The sequence below is a fragment of the Patagioenas fasciata genome, chromosome 4, assembly GCF_037038585.1.
Source record: "Patagioenas fasciata isolate bPatFas1 chromosome 4, bPatFas1.hap1, whole genome shotgun sequence".
NCBI classification, from domain to species: Eukaryota; Metazoa; Chordata; class Aves; order Columbiformes; family Columbidae; genus Patagioenas; species Patagioenas fasciata.
The window spans coordinates 52322774-52347631 of NC_092523.1; the positions used below are offsets into that span (position 1 = coordinate 52322774).

General features: G+C 41.9%; 1 protein-coding gene across 8 annotated transcripts in view; it reads left to right on the top strand.

The window, feature by feature from the left end:
- The window catches only part of TECRL (trans-2,3-enoyl-CoA reductase like), a 63702-nt gene that overhangs the window by 20821 nt on the left and 18023 nt on the right, over window positions 1-24858 (top strand). For 6 of the 8 annotated variants that reach the window (XR_011738836.1, XM_071807848.1, XM_071807844.1 and 3 more), the window contains exons 3-5: window positions 8338-8502; window positions 13873-13917; window positions 14909-15012. Coding sequence is in view for 7 of the 8 variants with exons in the window: in XM_071807848.1 (XP_071663949.1) it covers window positions 8338-8502; window positions 13873-13917; window positions 14909-15012 (314 nt within the window). In the remaining variant the exon portion in view is untranslated. The remainder of the gene's footprint in view (window positions 1-8337; window positions 8503-13872; window positions 13918-14908; window positions 15013-24858) is intronic. The other 2 variants (XM_071807847.1, XM_065837764.2) reach the window with 1 other exon arrangement.

Sequence of the window (24858 nt, forward strand, 5' to 3'; positions counted from 1 at the left end):
TAAACCCAACAGGTGCACCCAAAGCCCTGAAGCAGATCTTCAGAACACAGAGCAGTGGAAGCCAAGCTGGCTCAGTGAAGAGCAAGGAAAAGAATCTTGCATTGCTTAGAAATCACAAGGCAGGTCTTGTGAGAGGAGCATGAGGTACTGAAATTAATCTTCTGGCAGAGGGGGTCCTCTTTTGTTTTCTCCTTTCAAAAAGCCTGCTCTGAATCTGCAGTTTGCCTCTTTTTAATGACATCTGAGAGCTAGTAGCATGACTACAAGAGCAAGGCTTTAAGGAATAACTCCATATTTTGCAACAAAAACTGGATGCATAGCTGTTGCTGGAAAGGATGACTGTTCTTACTGCATCACGTCATTCCCTCTCAGAGGCTGGCTGTGATGTTAAACTGCAAGGCTCAGAGAGGTGAGAAATGATGCTGTGGGGATTAGTCATTAAGAGCAGTACCAGGGATAACAGTGACTGCTAGCCAGTGCCTCACCTGTATCATCAGGACTGTCTGATGACACAGTCTCGCTGAGAACCAGCAGTTCACTCTGATTTTTCCACAGTGTCTATTACAGCTGGATCCTCAGGTTGAAGAAAGTTAATTAAATCTGTCAATTTTGATGCCTGGAGAGAGGCTTGTGTGCCTGATGAATACACCTGCTGGGGACTCAGAGAAGCTGAATTATGCTATTTATGGCTCTCCCAAGCTGACCTCCTAGTCTTCTCCTGTCAATCAACCAGGAGCCGTTCATGTGTTTCACACACTGAGGAGACCCAAAGAAGTTATATCTAAGGCACAGAGCCTTCCAGAGGGGTCTTTTTTCTGCCCTATATTAGGAGATCAGTCTTTGAAAAAGCCAAAATATTGGAAAGAGGGCCACAATGCACTCCCCAGACAGAAAGGCAGCTGCAAAGCATATGTTTTTTGACAAGTCTCAGTCTCCTTCCTCCCTGTTCAGTTCAGGTTAGCCCACAGTCACAGCTCAAATCCATATATGAAGTTTTCATATATTTTCGTCTATGTTTTCAAAGGAACAGGCAGCAAACCGCTGTCCAGGCTGGCTGACTGCAGAGCTCATTGGCCCAGTTTTAGGTTCCCAGTGCAAACATGCAGAACACATTGGCTTGACAGTCACATCCAGCAACTGTTTTCAATAAATTTCCCCTTTCTGCTTTCATAACAAATCAATTGGAAGTGAATGGTGAAGGCAAATCACTGGGGGCGGGCAGTTATTGCAAATGGGTGCTACGAAGTACAGTGATTTCATCTGGGTAAATCACTCATTCATCTGTGTTGACTTTGTAAATGAAAATGACTAGATTAGATGGAAACATGAAGAGATTTATTTCCTATTATATTTATAATTTATTTTTCTTTTGTTTTAGTCTCAGAGCAGATAGCAATAGAAGTGTATGATGAATTTCAGTATCCCTCAAATGACACATTTCTAAGCTTTTTTGACTCCTCTGTGCCTGTCAACGCATTTCAGTTTACTAGGAGCTCATTGAATTCCTTATTACTGCCGCAGTGAGGCTCGTATATACTTAAAATCTTTACTTCTTATTTTGCAAGGCTAAGCAAAGCTCCTGCTACAAAACTCAAACAAGTTGCTACCATCTTCTTCTCCAGCTCATAGTTGGAGATCTAATCCGTGAGTTAAGTTGCTTCCTGCCTCTCCAGAACATGCATGCCAGAAGAGAGCTAAATCCTTGCCTTTGCACGCTGCTTCAGCCACGAGGCCAGCCTCTCCAGGAGCCTTCATGTCTCATACACGCAGGAACAAGTTTCAGGAGGATGACCTCCTCTCAGCTTCCCTGTGGCACATCTGCCGATCTCTCGATACAAAATACAAGAGTCTGTCTGCTGGTAGTTTTGTGTAACTTGAATTTACAGCTTAGCTGTCAAAATAGTTGAGGCGCACCTATGAGAGCTGGGAATACTTAAATTTTTTTTGCAATAGCCAGCCAGGAATGGCATCACTGACCTAACACTCGTAAAAGACAGAAGACGCCAAGCTGAGTTAGCCTCATCATTGTCATTGTAGGAAACAATTATTTTGCAAATATAATAGGCTCAAGGAGGATCTCTCAGCAAAGCAATTTTTTTTAATAACGATATTGCAACACCAGGTGTTCTACCTAGAGGTAGGCACACATAATCAGGCAAAAAAGCCTCTGCTAATATCCCCCCAATATCCCGGCCACAATTTCCCTCCCCTGTTCCCCACTGGTTGGGTACTTCAGGGTTTACAGACTACCCTGACACTTGCCTCAGTTTACATATAATATCCTTCCCCCTAAATTAACTTGTAAATACAGGTATCAGTATGTACACAGGTATCAGTACATATTCTGGGAAAAGACTGTGTTTTACATTAAGGATTCATAGTCCAATGTCTCTTGGTCCTTCTCCCCCTGCTGAGGTCAGGTACCAGGTCCTCAGTTATGTAAAAACAACATTTTGTTCCTTACAATTTTTCCCCTCTTCTTCTTTTTACTTTTGTTGGTTTTGCATTATCTTATGATACAGTCTAGTAGGTGGCTTCAAGCTGAGACAACATAATTTCACATTTTTCTTCAGGAGTTATGCATTCAGCATTGCTTCTTTCTTCTTGTTCTTTTAGCAGCATCATTTTATCAGAGTACGGTGCTGGCCCTAAAGGCATTTGCTTTGATAGGCTGCCTCAATAAGGCACTGAACAAGTCCTTGGACACATGGAATGATGCAGCATTCTATTGCAGTTAACACTCCTGCTACTACAATTAAAGAAGTAAAGGCAGATACTATAACTTCTTTCAATTTTCCAAACTAAGATTCTAAACATCCTGTGAGCGAACTATCTATTCCTGAATTCTCAGCCAATTCTTCTGCTAAAGTTGTGAGTCTCTGCAATGCTCTGGTTATAGTGCCATCGGGGGCAGTACTGTTTGGGATAAAGGTACAACACCTATCTCCTAACATTACACATGCACTACCTTTTGCCAGCATCATATCTAGGACCATCCTATTTTCCCATGCTAGTCTACTAGTAGCATCTAATTGTTTAGCAATTCCTTTAATTGCTTGTCTAGTATAATTTATAAATTGTTGTTGGTTATAATAAATATAATTTATCCTGTCAACATTCTTGTTTATAGTTACCCACCAAAACAAAAAGGACTCAAAACCCGCAGCTACTTGATTTCTTGCTTTGTGTTCATTTGGGATCCCTCTGGGGACCCCAATTGAATTGAGATAAATTCTGTCATCAAAGGAAAACCCTGAACTCCTTTTTCTGTCGCCCTGATGAATTACAGTGCTCAAATGCCAGGGTAAAAGGAATTGGCAATTGAACAATGTCACAGGTACCCCCCAGTGGGGGGTAAAATGGAATGAAGTGTCATCTTCCCACAGTACCACCAAAGATCCACTCAAGAAGCATTTGAGGATGTATGAGGACCAACTTCCCATGTCTCTACACACCTACTCATGTTCCTAGGAACTTGGTATCATTCCTGCCCCATCATGAGAGACAGACAGTATGATTTCCAATTATTCCTGAAAATGCCGGGGGAATTTTGGTATTTTTTCCTGCAAGGCTGGAAATAGTAGGGAGAGAGTATGACAAGACTTATTTCCCCATGCCGTAGAGTCTTGGTATAAGGCTAAGATGCACTCCATCCCTTGTCAGTCTTTACTCCATCCCAGAGGGAGGGGTACCACTTGGGCCACAGGCCTTCCTGGTGCACAGGCATAAAAACTGCTCTCATTTGGGCTTTGCACCATATATTTGATCCATTCTACCCAGGCATTTGTATCTCCATATCCTGTTTCTACTTCAAAGGTTTCTCTTAAATCTGATATTTAATACTTATATTTTGAATCTTCCCTGGGCATCTTTCTACTAATGTCTGTTTGTGATCTCTAAACCCCACTTACTGAATCATCTGCTCCCTGTATTGTAATTAGCAAAGGGTTGCACTGCAGGGAGTCACATCCTGGGAGAGATTGTCCTTTAGACAGGATAATTTTTCTTTTCAACTCTGTAACTGTTCATTGCTTGCTGTCCATCGCCTAAACTCTGTGGTCCAGAAAACACTGTACCAGGAGAGGCAATGAGAGACAGCAACAAAAACTATGCACTTATTTAAATCATACTTAGACTCAGTCCTCTTGGACACATGTTTGTTTTCATAACTCAATTCTCTTTAGCTCTGTACATCCTCACAGTTAAGGATCTGGCAATCATCTACTCAAATTGTTACGGAACCTTCAGTTTCAGTGATGTTAATGTTAGGTAACACATTTGTAAATTCTACATGATACAGGATTAATAATCCCCAAAAGTTCCGTTTCATTTTCATCTCTGTATCTTTAGTCGAAAGGGGTTGTCAGTACTTGCCACTCGTCATTGTCCTCTGGAGGTTCGACTGGCTTTTTAATCTATGTGAAATGAGTACACCCTTTCTCAGCTGGTCGTACTGCTGCTGTCTTGGTGATCAGCAGAACTTGAAATGCTCCTCCCCAAACTGGCTCAAGCTTAGTTTCTTTCCAGGATTTGACCAGAACCCAGTTTCCAGGTTGAAACTTGTGAGCTGCAGACTCTAAAGGGAGACTTTGTGCTACAAGCCCTTGATGCCTGAGAGAAGATAGAAAAGAAGACAACCCAAGTATACAGTTTTTGAGAAACATATCCTTAGTTTCAAACTGTGGGGGTCCATCCGTTATTTAATTTGTTGTAGAATCGCTTTTGCTACCACTGCTACTGTGGCAGTGCTCAGAGGGAAAGCTTCTCCCCACCCAGTAAGATGATCAAACACTAGTAAGTTTTTAATTCGGCCAACAGCAGGTAATTCTGTGAAATAAACTTGGATATTTTGAAAGGGTCATAAACTTGGACTCCGCCCTCCAGCAGGCTGCTTTCTAAGTGCCTTTTTATTTACTTTTTTACAAACCACATATCTTTCACAAATTTGCTTGGCTATAGTATAAATTCCAGTACACCCATATTTTCGTAACACTGTCACATATGGTTTGTGTTCCCCACTAAATCTCCTGATGTAAAATTGTGAATACCTCCCTCATGGTTTGCTTATTTAACATTTCTCTACCATCTGGGAGTACTCATTTCCCATTCTGTTCCCTGGCTCCTAATTCTTGGAAAACTTCTTTTTATTTTTCATTGAAAACTGGAATTTCTTGCAGGATCAGGACCTTGGGCATGAGATAACTTATTGCTTCAGGTTTTAAGGCTGCTTTTCAGGCCATTTCATCTGCTAACCAATTTCCCCTGACACAAAAGGAGTTTCCCCTCTGATGTCCATTAACATGTACTACAGCCACCTCTATTGGTTACATCAGATTACGTAACATTTGTCCAACTATTTCTTCATGAATCAATTCTTTCCCTTTGCTATTAATTAGACCCTTTTATTCCCAGATTGCCCCAAAGATGTGCACTATTCCAAATGCATATCTAGAATCAGTATAAATGGTACCTTTTTTTCCTTTTAACATTCACAGTGCCTGATTGAGAGCATATACCTTGCATGTCTAAGCTGACCAGTTATTAGTCAACCTTTGCATTTCCATTATTTCACCACTCATACCTTCAATGATGGCATACCCATTGTGCCTTTTCCGCTGAATTACCTTTGCAGACCCATCTGTGAAGAGGTGCAGCCCATTGTCACCTCTCCATAAGAAAGCAGCAGAATTTAATTTCCCGCTTTCTTCCACCAGAAGAGCAGTTGCTGCTGCAGCTTGCACACACTCTGGCCAACCTCGAGACACTGTGTCTAAGAGCTTAGATAAGTGTCCCACTGGTTGTTGTTTCCCCCAACCAGATTTTTAAAGCACTAGAAGGTAGCAATAAAAGCCAGATGGCTAACTTCGATTTTTGAAGTCTCCCAGTTCACATGGAAATGAATGTGAAGTTCAAGATTTCAGTTGTTGAGACTTGATTCAGAACCAGTGGGAGTCGTACTACTGATCCGGGTGAGTTGTGTGCTAGACACTTTCTTCCTTTTGAGCAGCATTTTCTCATCTATAAAGTAAGAATAATTAACCTGCCTTTCATCCACCTTGTGATCTTTTGTCTGTTTTGGCTGTGATCCCATAAGAAACATTTGGGACAAAGAATGACTTAAATGTATGCCTAATGACCTATTGAACCAGAGGGAGTGAGGTGTCTACAACACAAAAGCCAGGCTATCCATTAAATGCTCAGAGGAATAAGATGACCTTCAGAAAAAAAAAAAAAAAAGCCAGCAATATTTAAGCCAGCAATAGAAAAAGTGAAGATCAACTCAAAAACTTTAACGGAAAGTCACATTATTTATCTTTATTTTTGGCAGCTGCTACATCTGATGTTATTGCATTTCATTAAGAGGATTACAGATATCATTTCAGATGAGTAATATAATAAAAGGAAAGGCAGTGAATCTATTGAGATGTAGCTTGAAGCAGAACTGGCCCTCTGCTCTCTGGGATATTGTTCCCAGCTGAGATTTCTGGGTCTCTAACATTGCATCACAAATTACATACTATGTAAACAATCAGAGAACAAATGTGAGATGCTGTTTAAATGCCTCATTGAGAAAAGGAAATGTCATAGCTAGAGTCGTTGCTTTCCTTGCCTTTGCAGTAGATTTAATTAACAGATCTAGTTGAGAAACAATAGAATTTGTTTATCAGAATTACCTGTTATTAGTTACAATGGATCTAATATTAGTGCCTGTGGCTCTACTGAGAAAAGGACAGTGTGAGGCCCTGTAGAAGTAATCCAAGCCCTGGAGAATATCTAGTTTCAGATTAAACAAAGAACTGAAGTCTACTGAACTGTTAATAGCAGATGACAAGGTAGTTATTAGTTTTAAACAGCTTCTACATCAATTTAAACTAAGGTATTATTTTTTTGTCTGAAGAACAGATAGAATTCCAGTGTTAACCTGGCCTTCACCACCAGATTCATGTGAGTTTAATGTTCATTCAAGGAATTCAAGATACTTTGTACTCTACCCATCAAAATCTGATTGAAACTAATTCCTATCCCCACCAGTCAGTCTCAAATTTTTCTGTGAAGGACCCAAACACCTCATCATATCTAGTTGTTGCTGGTACTATGATGGATATTTGCTGTGGGTTTCATGCTGCAATCTAGACACTTGCCTGTTTTCAGTGCACACGTGCATTCTGACTTACTTACTGGGTAATACGGCTCATACTTTATTTCCCATCATAATGAATGTAGGAGGCACCAATCAAGATTTTGCCACAGAAAGCTAAGTTGCGCCTAGCAGCAGTTAAAGAGACTGGATGTTCTCCTCAAGGCAGGCAAACCTAACTTCATAATTACCAACCAGAAGTTACTAAAACTTTAGACAAAGAAAAGGAAATGTATGGTCTAAATTATTCCATAAATGTGGTTAGAAAAAAAATCTGGAGGTAGAAAGAGGAAAAAGAGAACTGTACATGGCAAATCAGACACTGAAAAAGAACCAGGAAGCCAGTCATCAAATATGAGATTGGGGTTTTTTTTTCTGGGTTTGAAATAGAAAACCTCACTTTCTCCATGAAAAGCTGAATTCTTGAAACAAAAGCCATGCTTTAACAACAGCAAAAATATTTTTGAACACTTTGACCTAATTCTGCCTGCAAATGGGAAGGCCAGCTCAAAAAACTGTTACCTAATGGCACAGAAATGGAACGCACAGGATGTTGGTGGTTTATTTGCTTTGAACAATCTGTGTTGCTCTGGTTTAAATTCTCCAGTGAGAATTTAATTGGCACTAAGGAAGAAAACATGTAAATTCAAATGTGGTCAGTTAATTGCTGCCATTGGTGTAGCCATTAGATTAAAAAAAAAAACAACCAAACAAACAAAAAAAACCCCAGTCAAATATTGAAAGAAAATTGTGTTTCATTAGCATATTTCATTAGGTAATTGAGTAAGGAATGCTTTTAAAGAAAGAAGGCTGGGGCAGGACTCTGCCCAGTGTTTGAGCAGTTAAGGATTCAGATAGCAACTGATTTCATAGGCCACCAAACATAAAGCTGTATTTTTTGAAATTCCATGTTAGAATATAGACAGGCAGCAAGAGAACGAAGGATATTTTAGGTCCCTGAAACACACTGTAAAATATATATGCAGTTTCTCATGGCTGGGTCGCCCTTTGTATGAAGGCTTCACTGATAGAGTTTATATTAAGGAAGAGAATCCTGCTTGAGTTCTTACATCCCCCTGATATCTCAGCAGCTATCTTTGTTACCCTTTCCAAACTTGTAAAGACAGGAGAATCAAAGCTAATTGCCAGAATGCAGATCCCAAATCAGCTTAAAATACTGCATTGCTCTTTTAATTGAGGTTGGCATTTCAGAGCCAGGATGCAAGTGTCTGCAGATGTTGCATCCAGCACCTGCTCAACTCCTCGCACTCCCCTGACATCACTTCCAGCTCCAGGATTGTCAGGGTATCGGTTTCCTTGTTTCTCTGGATTCTGCTCTGTGGTTGTTATTAACGAAATAAAAGGTGAGCTGGATTCCCTTCCCTTCCCTTCCCTTCCCTTCCCTTCCCTTCCCTTCCCTTCCCTTCCCTTCCCTTCCCTTCCCTTCCCTTCCCTTCCCTTCCCTTCCCTTCCCTTCCCTTCCCTTCCCTTCCCTTCCCTTCCCCATGCACATGAATTTAAATACAAATCCACACAGAAAGATCAAAATTAATCACACTTTCTGCAGCAGGCTACATGGAAAATTGAAATGCACAGGACTGGATTTTCTTTTTCCTTTTTCTCTCTCTCTCTTTTTTTTTTTTTTTTTTTTTTTTTTAAGTAGAAAGGAGAAACAATGTAGCAAAAAATATTAAAATACCCATACTTGCTTGCTTTTAGTTTCTGATGCTTTGCTTGTTTGAATTTCCACAGCTGCTTTCCATGTCTAGCTGTTGAAGAAGGAAAAGTGGAAACTTAATCTTCTAGTGACACAAATTGATCTTTAAATGATGAATAATATCCTGTTTACCACTAATAACAGTTGATCTTCATTAAGAAAAACTATGCTGACTCTTAAGAAATATGTCTGCTATTGCTCAATCAGAATATAGCTGAAGTCTGAGATTGTTTTTTTCAGGGAAAAAGAAGTGGGGGGATGCCTATGGTCAAATTGCTTCTTTTTCAAATTCCATGTGTCATGAAAAACATGGTTATTTGTGTCCCTATAGCAACTAGAGGTTAAGGTGCCTTTGTAAAATACATGGCCAAACATCTTCCCTGGAAATCTTACAAATTAAACAAAGTAGAGAAAATACTCGAAGAAAAAAAAGCCAAGAAAAGGGATTTATCCTTGTCTATGCAGCCATTAAACACAACGCCCATTTCAGTACCAGCTGAGATTTTCCTGAAGAGGGCACACTGCGTCTGCTCTTTCCACTGACTCCCCATAAAAACATAGATCTACTTTGAGTAGATCTACTTTAAATATTCTGATATATCATGCTGAAGGTGTTTTTACAGGGAAAACCATGGTCTAGCTGAACCGTCCCAAGGCCAGGACCAGGCCCCGTAAGCCCAGCTGGGCTCAGGAGCTCAGCACGGTGCTGGGCCAGCACAGCAGGCATGGCTAGAGCCGGTCTCTCTGCACTAGCCCCCCAAAACATAAAAGACCCAGATGTGATTGTACCTGCATTTAGCAGGTCAAAACAACAAAACATCCTTTGGTTTCTGGCCAAAGAAGACATTTTGAGTGGGACCATGTGGAGGGACGCTGGTAATAGAATGTATTTCAGCTGTGCTCAGTTCAGGTTGGTGCTGTTACATTTCTCAGCTAACATGTAACATTTTGTGATCATGTAAGAAGTATTGGTGGTCCCCAGAATTTCCTGTATTTCTGCAAATTTAAACAATGTGCTGCTGTTGATTGATGGTAGCAATTTTGTTGTTCATATCATCCTATTCATATCACAGTAGGTATTGCTTGTAATTATTAAGCTTATTTGTTATTAAACATGTGTGGGTGGTGAAATCCAATGAGAAACAAATAAGTTAAATGATAATAAAAATTAGCTGTTCATGGAAAGTCAGTCTGCTAATTATCTCCAAACTGTGTCCGTCAGCTCTGTTGTGCATTTGTTAGACTCCTTGCTCCCCAGTGGCACACAGGGCTGCGTTCTAAGGAATGCACTGAATTTCCCCAGCAAGAGAGCTCTTTGTCATGGTGTACCTTTGCTCTCATGTAGGTCCACATAACTCCATAACTACTTCAGGAAAAATTGGCATTTCATTGTGTAATTTACTGCAGAACAGGCAGCACACTAGAGATTTTTTTTATGGAAGGATCTTTATGAAACTTCAAAAAATTAGACTGAGCCCTTCAGTTTCATAACTATTGGAAAAGTATCTAGCACTTGTATTTCGTAGTTGTTAAATCTTCAAAACCTCTTGCAGTATCAAAGTGGCAGTGCACATATTAAGCTCAGTTTGAATCTTGTGGATAAAGAAAACTTGTGTGTGCTTTTAAAACTGCTTATGGGCTTTTAAAACTGTCCTCAGTTCCTGTGATTGTCAGCTGATTGACTTCCTGAAGTTCTAATAAATGCAGTGAAGAAACAAACCATGTGAGCAATGGGACCAGTAGAACTTGTTTTTCTGTGCATCTTTGCATAGCAGTATTGTCAATGATGTTGACAACACTTAAAATCAAGGAACTTGCAAATATTCTTTCAGCTAAGGAAGGGGAAAAGCTGTCAGGTGCCCATGTGCATGCAGCTGGGGGAGATGGTTTTAAAGATCAAGACAAACATCCTTCCAGAGAAGGGTAAGTCAGGAGGGCAGAAATAATCAAACAGGAGATGGGTGTCCTGGTTTTGTTAAAAACAAGACCATTTTGTCTTTAGTGAATTTTCCTTTCAGCTAAGTTCTTCTAAGTAACTGCATTTTTCTGAATTTGGCTGCATGTTTTTCATTCCGGAGCTGATAAAGGTAGCGATGGTATGCAGAAGAGGCCCAGGTCTAGATTTATTGCTATGGCAGCCAAGGTTATTGATAAAATTTCGCACATCCCATAAGTGAGAGGGGCATATTTGCAAGAAGGGGCAAACAGAACAGGTGACTAAAATTGACCGAGTATTCCATCCCATACACGTCATGCACCCTATAAAAGTGGGAGATCACAAGGATCTCACTCTCTTCGACCATAGCCAGCATCTGAAGAGGACCCTGCCTGTCATGCCTGCGATCCAAGGCCTGGTTCCAGACCCTGCATCCCTGAATCCAGTTCCAGTTAACTGTAAGGTCCAGCCCAGGACTTCTGGGTGCCTGCCCTGCAGCTGCTGGAGCCGTGCCAGCTGCCCCAGGACATTCAGGATTGGTTTTGTATATTTTTTATAATTTTCTGTGTTTATTAGTAGTATTAGTAAAGCATTTTTAACTTTCCCAACTTGCAAGTCTCTCTCCGGTTTCCTCCTATTAACTTTCCTTAGTGGGGAGGGCGGTGTGTTAACAGAGAGCATCTACCACCGTTGTCGCCCTGCAGTAAACAGTGACAATGGGAAACCAGGAAGACATTTCGATAGCTGTTCAAATGTGCTGCAAAGAAAGGAACCAAACTTGTTCTACACAAATGCTAGAAATCTGAAAAATGTGACTGTGGAACCACAATATTTGCTAAATATCAGAGAATGTAATATTGGCTAAACAGACCTCTGGTTTGAACCATTTTTATTTTTTGGTCAGCCTATCTCTGCTTTATCAAGTCAAAACTGGTCTGGGATATATATACAGACCCTTAAGATTTAGTTTAAAACCAACCTACTTACAAGTAGAGATGCGTTTGGACTTTGTCCCACACTCCATTTGCATCACATTTCCACTTGACATTATCTAGTGGCCCTCCACTAGATATTAAGAGCTGGGGAGGAACATCCCAACAGCTAATTTCAGGTCCCTCCACAAAATACACACAGCACCCCACGGATGGGCTGGAAACCAGAGCCATTCAGCGGTATGATATCAGGGTCACTGCAGCAAGGGCACGCTTCCATCTGTCTAAATCTTTGAGTATGTTAAACATTACAGCGTATTGAGGCTACAGGACTGGAAATGTGGGATGACATGCTTAAAGGCACCACCTCTGTTTGCCCTTGCGAAGATGATGAGCCATACCTAAAAGTACATTGCCACGGGATCACATAAATTGGCTTTTATTGAAACATTCTGTAATGCGAGGCGGGGGAGTGCTCGGGAGGAAGATTCCAATTTAACCCACAGACATTGCATTTCAGGCTCCCAAATAAGTATTGATATCTGCTGTCCTGGAGCAAATCATATATTCCTTGACAAGTCAGACATCTGCTCTTTCTTTATCTTCCTTTTGTTATCCTTAATAGCCGGGGATGATTGTGGTACCTTGAAAAAAAGTTTGCCACTTGCCTGATGGATGTCTCACCTCCTGCTATTAGCCCTGGTTTGTGTGTTCATCTAATGCTTGTTCTTGCCTACAGAACTCAAACTTGGACCAAGTACTTTGGGAATGACAGTGTGCCAGGTCCCCCTGCATGGTGGGTGCAGTGCACACCAGGTACAGCTCCCCTTCCACACCCAGTAGCAGCTGCTGGGGTGGACAAGCTCTGCTGCTCATCCTAAACTACAGTTCAGGTGGAAGCCACCTCTGGAGTTCATCTGGGCCAGCCTTCTGCACAGAGCAGGCCAGCTTTCAAGTGATGTGAGATCTTTCAGGATCTTTCCTAGCTGCAGTCTGTCTTCAGGGAAGTCAATCCCAGAGTTTCTTTCCCATGTTTGATCACAGTCACTGTGAAGAATTTTTTCTGCTTGCTTAAGGTAGTGGTATCTTAAAAACAGGAATACTAACAATTGTAAGACAGGTCTAAAGAAAACCATGGCTATATTTGACCAATTTCACCCAGACTTTGAATTGAAAAGACAAAGCAAATCTCTTTCAGGCTACTTACTATCCTGAGGTGTGTCAAAGGAAATAAATGCAGTAGTGATGGCTGGAGGTGCAGCTGTTCCCTTGCCTTCATTTGTCAGACTTTGCTGCACCTAAACTCCACCAACACCACAGACTGTGTGAGGTCTCCTCAAGCTGCTCCAATGACAAATGTGCCAGGTCAGCTCAAAAAAACTTTCAACAGTAAAGCAGCTAAATAATGTGTTTTTGCAGTGCTCGGAGCAGCAAGGCAGGCAGCAGAGCTGTGGTGGCACAGCCTCCTATGTGCAGTCTCTACAGAGAGCTGGACAAGGTGACAAATGGAACAGCCACCAGCCTTTCTGCAGGCTTTGTGGCACTGACCCAATTGCTCTGACACTGGGAGAAACAAAGAGAGTTGGAGACTTGTACCTGTTTGAACTAACAGTCATACGTAGCCCTGTATTAGCTACCCAAATGCCTCTGCTTTTTGTATCTCTACCTGACTAATGGGACTTCTGTGATTAAGAATTGGTGCTCACTGCATGTCCTGAGTCAGATTTTATATTCCTTAATGGAGAAAAAACAATCCCTTTGGACCGGACTGCAGAACAGGCATCATTTTGGAGGGAAGGGCAAGACAGATACATTTAATATGGAAGTTTCACAAATACAGTAGTAAACAGGGTCCTCTTCATAATTCCCAGTGGTGCACACGCTGCCATTTTTTGTGCACTGGTGGAACGTTCAGCAGTGAAGTTGACCCTTCCAGCACTCAAGCGGGGAAAAGGGATTTCTGCTCTAACACGCATAGTGTGTGCTCCTTCTAGCTCACTTATATTCTCCTTGTATAGCTGAGACCTAAAGAGAGGATTTTTTCCCCTCACATTTGTAGCTATCAGCTTTTAGAATACTGTCAATAACAGAAAGAGAAGTTCAGATCCTCCACTATGAAATTAAACAGCATGTTTTTGGATTTCAACAGGTCCCCAGTGGTACCCTTCCCGTGTTGGCCTGCAACTAGAGCGTAGTGAGTATTCACAGGGTTGAGTACAGCCACCTAACATATTCCTAATCCTCTGGCAAGTTCTCCTCTTAACAGCATTGCTCTCTCTATATGTGTTATTGGGTGAACTGTTAGCACTTTCTCATTAATTGACATCAAAGCCTAACTTACTAGCTTTCTCATTAATAAAGGAATCTAATGGTTTTCATAGCCATCGCATAAAAATGTTTCAGAACACAGTATATGATCAAATAATGAAGACAAGGCAGTTTTAAAACCATTCACTTCCCTCACTCACTGCATTATCAGTTGTAATACTTGCTCACAGCCTCCTCAGAAGATACAACTGGCTGCAGGAGACAACCTCTTTTTTTGAGGCGGGGCCAGTACACCAGTTCTTGGTGGACATGGCAGTGGGAGATGCAGCTGCTACTGGCCGTGTCACATTTTATATTTCTGCTTGTACACTCCAGGTTCATCAGGACTGGAAGCAGAGTAATACTGAGATAGACCCGGCCTGGCTAGGTCACACAAACTTACAAAAAAGTCCTGATTGTGGGCCTTTGCCCAAGAAGTTGCATTCATCCTGATGGTGCCACCTGTTGTAAAATAGCCTGAGAATGTAAATGCTTCCGCAAAAGTTATCAGAGAGGAAGACATAACATCGACTTTACCATTAGTCTTGCAAGACAGAATAAAAAAGTGCTCTATGACACCATCTGTGTGATTGCCTGATGTGTCTCTGAGAGCATAGGTGAACAGAGAGAGAGCATAGTGGGAGCTGTGGCACATTGCTGCTCAGCATCATGTCAGCCAAATGCTTTTTGCTCAAATGAGAGGAAAACTCCTCTTGTAGAAAGGTTTTGAGCTGCTAACCTGGGGAATAAGTATGAAGTCACCAAAATAAATCTGTATACAAGTTGAGCCTACACCTTGAGCACCAGCAGAGCCCCCTATGCTGAGCCTCTGCAAGGATGCCTGTTGTTCATGCCATTTATTCTCTTTGTTCTTACAGATGGGCCCTATTTGAAGGATTCCATTAACATTCAAAGTCTGGCAGTTTCCTCCATCATCACACTGTATTTCACAGACCTGGGTCAGCAGGTTGGCTGGACCACAGTAAGTATGTCCTTGTAACAATTAACGTGATACATCTTAATGTACTTAAGGCATTGCAACTTCCTCAGCCTGTCCTTCTCCATGTCAAATGGTGTTATTCCTTTATCAGCAGTCAAAACAGAATTAAATTGATGGTGAGCCAAGTTACCAACATGCTCATTCTGACATCCAGTTAAAGGTTAGAAGGTGGACATAGCAATATTGCCTGAGAAAAGAAAATATTTTTAAAAGCAGTTCTAGCTAATGTAGGGTTTACATGCATATGCAGGAGCTGTACTCAAATACATCTGTTTGCTGCAAGGCTCCTCAGCTTTGCAAGTGGAAGGATATTAAAAGAGAAAAAAAATGTTTTTCTGCTAGTGCTGTCACTAAAGCAGGAAAGCTGTTGGATGGGAATTAGTTAAACTTTGTTCACCTAAAGAACAGTTCCAGGAGTGTGGCACAGCCAAGGATTCTGGGCAGAAGATGCCCAGCCAGACTTAGGAGTCACAAAACTTTAAAATCTCTTTGTAAAACAAAAGCATTCACCATGAGCAACAATACCTGTATTACGGTGTTGGTAGAACCATCGTCTGTTTTTACTGCTAGTCTTGGTTCAACTGGTTATTTCCTGTAAGCATTTGTTGGAAGGTCCGGGTGGTGGGGGACAGGCATGCCGTAAAGGCTGCAATGAAACTATTCGTAGCAATGGAAAACGGTCAATTGCCTGCAATTCTTTTAATAAGGCAAATTAATTTTTGTTAATTGTCGTTGTTGGCTGTAGGGCAAGTTATTAATTAGATTCTGGCCTCAGGCAGCCCACAGATCCCTTGCTGCTCCCATGGGGCAACCACAAGGCCCATGGACAAGCCACTGGCCTTCCTTGGCTGTGCCTCTACAGATGGAGCTTGTGAGCTTTCAGCTCATGGTACTGGTTCCTACCTCCAGCAGCTCACAGGCTAGAAGGCATTACTATGAGATGCCTAGAATAAAGTTGCTATTTTATAGCCCCTTCTCTCTTAAACAGTACGCTCAAGGTGGATGTTACTGCCAGAGCTGCTGCTGACTTTGGGAAGAGCTAGTGTCTGTGATAGTACTATCAGGTCACATACCCATCTGACATGCTCGAGCTCACGTGCATTCCCCATTCTTCAGGGAAGCAGCACAAACTTGGGGACATTCTATTGCCTATGAACAAGAACATGACCTATATCTGTCTTACTGGTTAATGCGAGTTGGGCTTCTGTTTCCCCCCAACCCATCCCACAACTTCTTAACCATGGAATTGCCTCAGAAAGCAACATTTTGAGCAGTGCAGCCTCCTGTTTACTACAACTAAGTAATCTGCAAGAATCTTATTTATTTTCTCCTTTCCTGGTGGTTTATGTAGCCTAAGACAGTAACATAACTAAAGCTTAATACCCCATTATAAATAGTGCAGTTATGACTAGGCATTGGTACTGCAGGCAGTCTCATTTTTTAATGATTTAATCTGTGTGTGCAGAAAATGGATTCCATGAGTTTCTAAATACTCATCGTATCCCATTCTGTTCCATATTCTGAACTGTCTCCGTTCTCACTGGGAGTCAAGAGATTTTTATATTATAGCCCTATTGTAGCAATAGAGAAAAAGTTTTTAGAAGATAGTATTCTAGCAATAGCAATTAAGAAAGTATTTGTACACAGGAAATAATTGTTTTACTGCCATTTTTACTGTGCATAGAGCTCCCATTCAAATGCCCTCAATGCTCTATCAGATTTATGCACAGTGAGAGACGCTTTTGATTTATAGAACTGACATTTAAATAAACCAGGCACAGAATAAAAATATTCCAATCTTGTCAGCAAAGTGATAGCTGAGGTACAAAGGGCCACATTAAGGTCTAGACTCCAAAAATAAACATGAAGGCACATGGAGATCTGTTGGTTCTCCAAAGGTCAATCTCTTGGGTGTGGATCTGTCTAGGGGAAAACTAAGCACAGAGGTGGGTCATCTGGAGCTTCTTTACCTCTCTTGAGGATCAAAACCACCAAGATCTGCAATCCTGAGGATTTCCACCAAGAAAAGAAACTCATGGCTGTTTGAAAAGGGAAAGTGGTACCCACTCTGCTGCCTGGGAGCAGTACCCTCTCCAGGTACATTGTAAAATAAAATACTATGCTTTTGTCTGTTCCCAAATAAACCGAGTGGGTCTCTAAGTCTAGAAGCATATTTCTGAATTGAGAAACCTCCGCTTTCCATTCGGCGCATGTGTGGTCTCTGATTTACAGTCCTTGTCAGACTGCACCGTGGTAGCTCAAGAGTTTGTCTGCTCCTGTTGCCTACTCAGTCCTTCTTTGTAGGAAAGATGTCTCCTCAGCCTTCTTACAACATGGTTCCCAGTGAACCCTGGTTTGGGGTTTTGTGCTGTTATGAGCAGGTATCCCATAGGCTCAGGTTGCACCACGGCTTTGAGTTTGGTTGCCTGGATTTCAACAAATTCTAGAGGTTGGCTTGCTCTGGAGAAGGAAGGACAAACTGGGTTGAGGGATTTGCAGTTGTCCTCCACTGGAGCAGTGAGTTTTTGAGAACTCTTTCGAGAATGAGGCCCTTTCCTGGGATAACATGGGTAGAAATCCAACCTCAGCTGGCTCTTCTGAAAGAATGGAGGCCCTCAAGGCTCATCTCCAGGAAACAACTGAGGGAGAAAACAAAACCTGTTTCTTAGAATCAGGGATTTTGTTATAAATCTGCCTTCTTTTTTATAAAACAATATTACCTGAAACACATAATTTACTTCTTGGCGAGATTTACCAATTCCTTTACCCTATATCTGGGGGGGATACTTGAGGTTCACTGACTGGTGCTGCAGAGATACCAATGGAAGTTGAGCTTACAGATATTTACTATATTCTTCCTGCAAAGTTTATGCCTCCAGGGATGTTTGAAATACCCACCACTGAAGGGATAGCATTTTATTTTTAATCTAGGTCCAATTTTGGGCCTAAGCATGTTTGACAGAGACCTCTTTTTATATATGGCAGTGCAACATGTGGTTGGCATTTTACTGCTAAGAACATGTACTGCTGCTGTAGTGGAAAGGAAAACCATTCTTCCTGCACAAGTCCAGACTTTTGTTAAAGCTTTCTTCTTCTGAGAAGTGATTGCAAGTTCTGATTTATCAGCTTCTGCTGTCTAGTTGCTATCCAGGCAGGCAAGCAGAAGGATCAAAATAGAACTGGAAAAACAATGTAGAACTGTGAAAAGTACATTTTACCTCCAAGTCTCTCAATTTTGAAGATAAGCCTTGAAACACAGTGCTTCAGTAAATATTTTCTGTAACTGTGAGGTAAATTAGGGACTGTTCAAATACTTTGACTCGTGAGAGCCTTAAAATACTGAGACTGGCAGCAGAACTGCTCCATTTCCTTACATTGTACTTTTCTTTTTTTGGTTTGTGTTTGTACAGCCCCCCCCCAATATAAACCCTTCCAATATGACTCTGATTCCACGCAGCTCTGTAATACAAACAAATAATTACAGAGAAAACCTTTGATAGTCTGTGATCAGACTTATGACTATAACAGACTTCTGGTGGTGTAAATCAGAGCTGGCTGAAAAAATGGAACTATATTTAATAGATGTAAGATTATATTATATATAATTTTTCTGGAACAATTTCAAATGAGAAAAGACAAGATCTGAACAATTTGGAGGAGTGAGAGGGCTGGGAGTCTCAGCAAACTAGTGGGTCAGTTAAGAAAACATGTTTTGACAGAGTCTCCCACAGCATCCTTACAGCTAAACTGAGGGAGTGTGGTCTGGATGACTGGGTGGTGAGGTGGACTGCGAACTGGCTGAAGGAAAGAAGCCAGAGAGTCGTGGTCAATGGGGCGGAGTCCAGTTGGAGGCCTGTATCTAGTGGAGTTCCTCAAGGGTCAGTACTGGGGCTTGTATTATTCAATATATTCATCAATGACTTGGATGAGGGAATAGAGTGTACTACCAGCAAGTTTGCTGATGACACCAAGCTGAGAGGAGTGGCTGACACGCCAGAAGGCTGTGCTGCTATCCAGCGAGACCTGGACAGGTTGGAGAGTTGGGCGGGGAAAAATTTACTGAAATATAACACGGGCAAGTGTAGAGTCTTGCATCTGGGTAGGAACAACCCCAGGTTCCAGTATAAGTTGGGGAATGACCTGTTAGAGAGCAGTGTAGGGGAAAGGGACCTGGGGGTCCTGGTGGACAGCAGGATGACCAGGAGCCAGCACTGTGCCCTTGTGGCCAGGAAGGCCAATGGCATCCTTGGGTGGATTAGAAGGGTGTTGGTTAGTAGGTCCAGAGAGGTTCTCCTTCCCCTCTACTCCACCCTGATGAGACCACATCTGGAATATTGTGTCCAGTTCTGGGCCCCTCAGTTCAAGAAGGACAGGGAACTGCTGGAGGGAGTCCAGCACAAGGCAACTAAGATGATTAAGGGAGTGGAGCATCTCCCTTATGAGGAAGGGCTGAGGGAGCTGGGTCTCTTTAGTTTGGAGGAGACTGAGGGGTGACCTTGTTAATGTTTACAAATATATAAAGGGTGAGTGTCACGAGGATGGAGCCAGGCTCTTCTCAGTGACAACCAACAGTAGGACAAGGGGTAATGGGTTCAAACTGGAACACAAGAGGTTCTACTTAAATTTGAGAAGAAACTTCTTCTCAGTGAGGGTAACAGAACACTGGTACAGGCTGCCCAGGAAGGTTGTGGAGTCTCCTACTCTGGAGACATTCAAATCCCGCCTGGACACCTTCCTGTGTAACCTCATGTGGGTGTTCCTGCTCCGGCAGGAGGATTGGACTAGGTGATCTCTTGAGGTCCCTTCCAATCCCTAACATTCTATGATTCTGTTATTCTGTGATTCCTTAGGAAGGAATGTGAGAACAAGGTATGAGAGCGAGCCGATGATCTGTAGGATGTATCAGTGGAGAATGTCATTGAATATATTTCTCAGTGAATACATATCAGAGCTTGCCAGTTCAAACACAATTAGTTGTGGGACAGGACCCTCCAAATTGAATGATGCTTTCAGGGAGTTGTGGGTACCTTGAAAATTTTGCAGCAGTGCCAAAGAAACAGAATGTGTGATTCTGTGTAACTCTTATGAGTGGCTTAAGGATGACTACAACACAGGTGCCAGAGAGAAATCCCAAAACATTTTTTCATTGCTCCATTTCTTGGATAATTTGATCATAGAAGAGGATCTCCAGGAAACAAAAAAAGTCAGTTGCCTCTACAGGCCCTTTTCCAGCTATAATTATTTGTAACGCAAAGCACCTCCATTTTACAGCTAAGGGTTTGTATTTGGCAGAGGTTTCTGCCTGAACGCGTAATATTATACACAGAAAGTGTCGCTCTGCCTTGGTACAACCGGCCCCAAGGCTTAATCTGATACCAGTCACAGGCTGGGAACCCTCAGAATGCTCTGACCTTTCACAAAGGCAAACCGCACACGCAAGGTTGGTCTTATTTTTCATTTAATTAAGTCTAACAGTTCTCAACCTCCAGAGTTATCAGAAGAGAAGAGCTTCCATTTGCCTGATTTCATGACATAGTTTTTTACATTGTTTGTGCCTTTCCTTGGGCCACACATATTCTTGGCTTTTTGTTTCTGCCGAGTGGCAGCATGAAGTCAAGTGAGAAGTGGTGCGGAGCCCCGAGAAACTGCCTAACTGGCTGCTTGGGATCCCTCAGACACTGCTTCTCATGAGGCAGACAGTGGTGTAATAATTCCTCTTGGTCTCAGCAACAAATGCCACAAGTTCAGGATGAACCATGCCAGCATGTCAATTTTTCAGGTGCCAGAGGGATTTAGGGAGCTACTAGGAAAAATAATTCCAAAGAGTGAATGTTCTAGTTGCTGTTCAGCACAGTACAGGCTGCACAACTTATGCATAAGTGTTTACAGTAATACCCTTGAGTTTTTAATGCTAAAGAGCAAAAAGAAGGTAGAGAGAATTCAACAAACATAAACAGAGCAAGCTCTTTCTTTCAGTTATACATAAATTTATCTTTAAACCAGTCCTGCTACTTACAGAACAAATAGCTACTCAAAGTATGGTGCTGATAAGCGTAGAACCTTTCCTGTTTGTATTCACGGTATCTAGGGAGATTGACAATTTGTCAGTCTAGGCAAATCATTTTAGTCCCTCTAGAATGCATAAGTCTAGCAAAATTATTTTCTATGGGGAATTTTTGCCCAACCCCATATTTGGGGTAAGAAGAGCACGGAGAAGAGAGTGAACCAGTGTTTGGGAGAGTGAGGTTCTTTGCCCACCTTGTCTGGTGAGCTTGACAAGTCCCCGAATTTCTCTGTATCTCAGTTTTCAGGTCTGGAGCAAGAAAATAAGAGTATTTTCCTCTTTTGCAAAGTGCTTTGAGGTTTCTAGACAAAAAGTGCTGTGGAAGAGCTGGTTGAGGTTATTAGTAATAGCCAGGTGTTTAAAAGCATGACTTCATTTAGGTATCTGCAGAGCAGGTGGTGGATATACATTTTAAAAAGATACACATTATAGCGCAGATTGCAAAATGCTGTCAAAGCCCTGTAAAGATTTGGCAGCAGATGTGAAGTTGCCTTGGTCTTTGGTTACAAGCAGAACATAAGGGCTTCACTAAGTGTGCATAGGTACAAATCTATATAGCATGCACACGTGTCTGTGTGTGAGAGCATTTGTTAATTTGCAGTAATTTAACATTTTGAATATGAACACGCAAAGGCTTGTGCTCTCAGGGTATGAAGAGGTCTGAATCCAAACCCGTTATGTTAGCTCAGTCTCAAAAGAAGAGACAGGAGGAAAACTGGGATTTCCCCTCCCTTTTCTCTCTGTCCTGGCTGAGGGAGAAGCAGCATCCATCACTGTTTGCTCCCCGGCTGCAAGAGCTGGCCTGAGTCAGCTGGAGTTTGCCTATAAAATCCTACAGCAAATCCATCCCTGTCTCTGGTGTTCGCAGTAAATATTGAGATGCAGCCTGAAATACACTGAAAAACACCGAGTCACTGCAAAATCTGCCCAGACAGGGGACTTTCAGGTGCCCCCTCTGTACTCTATTTAAGTTTTATAGACTGGATCAACCAATTCCATGAGAACTTGAACAAAAATCATTTAATATTCAAGGAGCCATTAAGAATTTTACCACCTGATGCAAAATTGCTGCTGAGGATTTTTGCAAACACGAAAATACAAAAAAAATTCAAAAGGTAAAGATTCAAAGATGCTGCTAAGATGATGGCATTATCATCCCTAGGTAACTATATGGCCTTTAATGAGGTAGCAAAGCATATGAAGTAGGAATTAGTCCAGAAATTAATGATGTTTCTTAATGATCATTAGCTCAAGAGTACTTAGGTCTGGGATTGTAAAAGGAGCCTAAGGTAGCTACATTTAGTGTGATTTGGGGACTCAGGGATGATTCAGCTGCTTGTTTCTCCAGGGTGTCCCAGAAACCCCAGCTGTTCTCTGTCCCCTCGCACACAGCAGCGTGTCTGGTATCAGCACATCCTCCATTTGACCTGCAGATACTTCCTTTGCCTCATATTTATCAGAGAAACAGAGCTCTATCCATTAGATAATTTGTATACTGCAACTGTTTTTTCCGTTCGAGTTACCCAGGATACACTTGAGCTATTTTGTGTCTCTTGCTGAGCTGAGAGCATCTGGCAGCAACCCAGTGTTGTTGTCCCAGCTGCAGGTATTATCCTTTCCCAGATTCAACTCAGCCATCCTGCTGGCAGAAGGGAAACCATTGCAACCAGCACTGAGGAACCGGGGAACTGCCCGTACATGGCATGGAAAGCACTGTGGGTTGGGATCAGCCTGGAAAAGGCTGTATGGACTCTGCTCTGCAGCTTGTCCTCAGTGAGATATGGCGTCAGGCTGTGCCAAAAGGCAACATGATCCCAGAGAGGGTGGCAGTGTGGTATTACTGAAAGGGCATGTCCTGAACGCTGGAGAGAGGAATGAGCTGATGTCCTCATGTAAAGATATTGCTAATTTGGGCAATGTTTGTTTTTAAAGGTCCTGATGGACTTTTTTCAGGCTTCTTCACTCCACACTCTGTTCATAGCTTCCTTCTATCCTTTTATGCCTTTTCCCAACCAGGACACACATCAGAAACCTTCCATTCCCTGTCTCAGCCCTGCTGGGATAGTGTCAGGCACATCAGCTGCCCCTACCAGCCAGAAAATTCACGTCCTGTCCCTTAGAGTTACCAACAACAGATAACTGTAAAGAGTTTGTTTCACCTCTGAGGCATTTCTGTCTCCCTGAATAGACACTGCCTCCTGAGGTCTGGGATTATAATTCCTGACCTGGTTGTTACTCAGTCCAGCAAGGTGTTACTGGCATCATAATATGAACAGAGATTAAATTCTGTTGAGCTGTGCACATTGTAAGAGATACAATGCTCCTCCAGGAAAAAAAAAAATTATATTTACTGTGGCCATATCTGCCATATCTGGCTGCACCAAATCTAGGTAGGCCCACAAGATGGTAAATAAAAACCAATTTTCTTCTAAATATTGGATGTTTTTGACATTTCTGAAGATAAATGCTCTGTGTTTTAAACAACCACTTTTTTTGTCTTTTTTTTTTTTTTACAAAATTATATTTCTTTTGTCCAGAAGCTACAATGTTATTATTTTTAGGGTTTTGTTTAAGTTTTGATTTTTTTTTTTTTTTTTTTTTTTGCAGGATATGTCAGCAGAAACTAGTATCTTAGTAATTGTGTAGGTTTTTTTGAGTATTTGTAAAAATAAGAAGTTGAACTGATCCTTAACACAATTTCCCAAGCCCAGGAAACACTCAGCTGTAGGATGAGTTATGAAGATGGTAGGCTTAATTGCATATATTCATCCAGAATCCATAGTGCTTGTCTTAGCTGATGATTAGAACCAATTGTAATTTTTTGTTAATTTAAAACTACTTTCCCCTGCACCCGCGTGAACTTGTGAGATTTTCAGCAGCATTTCTCTGCCTTTCTCATTTCTGGTGAATTTAAAGCTGGTGGGCCAGAGGAGGAGAGCAGAGGTTTGAGCATGAGAGATGCAACAGAGGGACACAGACCAAAACTCACCCAAAATGTCACAAAAAGTGCGGCAGCAAATCAAACCTCCTCACCCAGGCAAAGGGATTCAGGTGTCAGCTTTGGCTGCTAAATAGAGACTGGATTACTTTTTATTTTTCTTTACTAAGTCCTGAAGCTTCTCCTTTCAGCATCTGCAATCAGCTGGGGGCAAAAGGGGAGCACTTGGTGCAGTGACAAGTAACCACAACTTCGTGCCAAGTCCTGCCAAACTTTTCTTGGCAGCTTTGTCCTATACTCATGCCAAACAGGTGAGAAAAGCTGGCGGTTACTGGGTGTGACTGGGAGGAAAAGCACCAAAGCAAACAGCTCATTCCATGCTCTTGTACTGATCTGTTCAGGGCATGTTCTCTGTACCTCTGTTTCCTGTCCCATCATTGTCTATATTTAGTGTATTAGGTTTTAATAGAATAGCAGGGGTCATGTCATACAGAGTTTCCAGAGTGCCCAACACAGCGGGCTCACAAACAGTTAGGAACAGACCCACACAACTGCTTCGAAGACAAAACTCTGATAATCTCTTGGCTGCAGTGTGTTTCACAACCATGTGGGCTCTTAAACACTCCTCAATCAAATGTTTCCATACACAGAGGCATGACTGCTTTTGAGATCATGCAGGGTCTAAATGGAGCACAGAAATCATGGTGTCATGGGAAACAAAAGAGAACTTGACATTTCCCTGATAGAGAACACCAAAGTCTCTCTCCTTTGGAGACAGTCCTGCTATGAAAGGTTGAAATGTCTAGTGTTTCTCCCTGTAATAGAC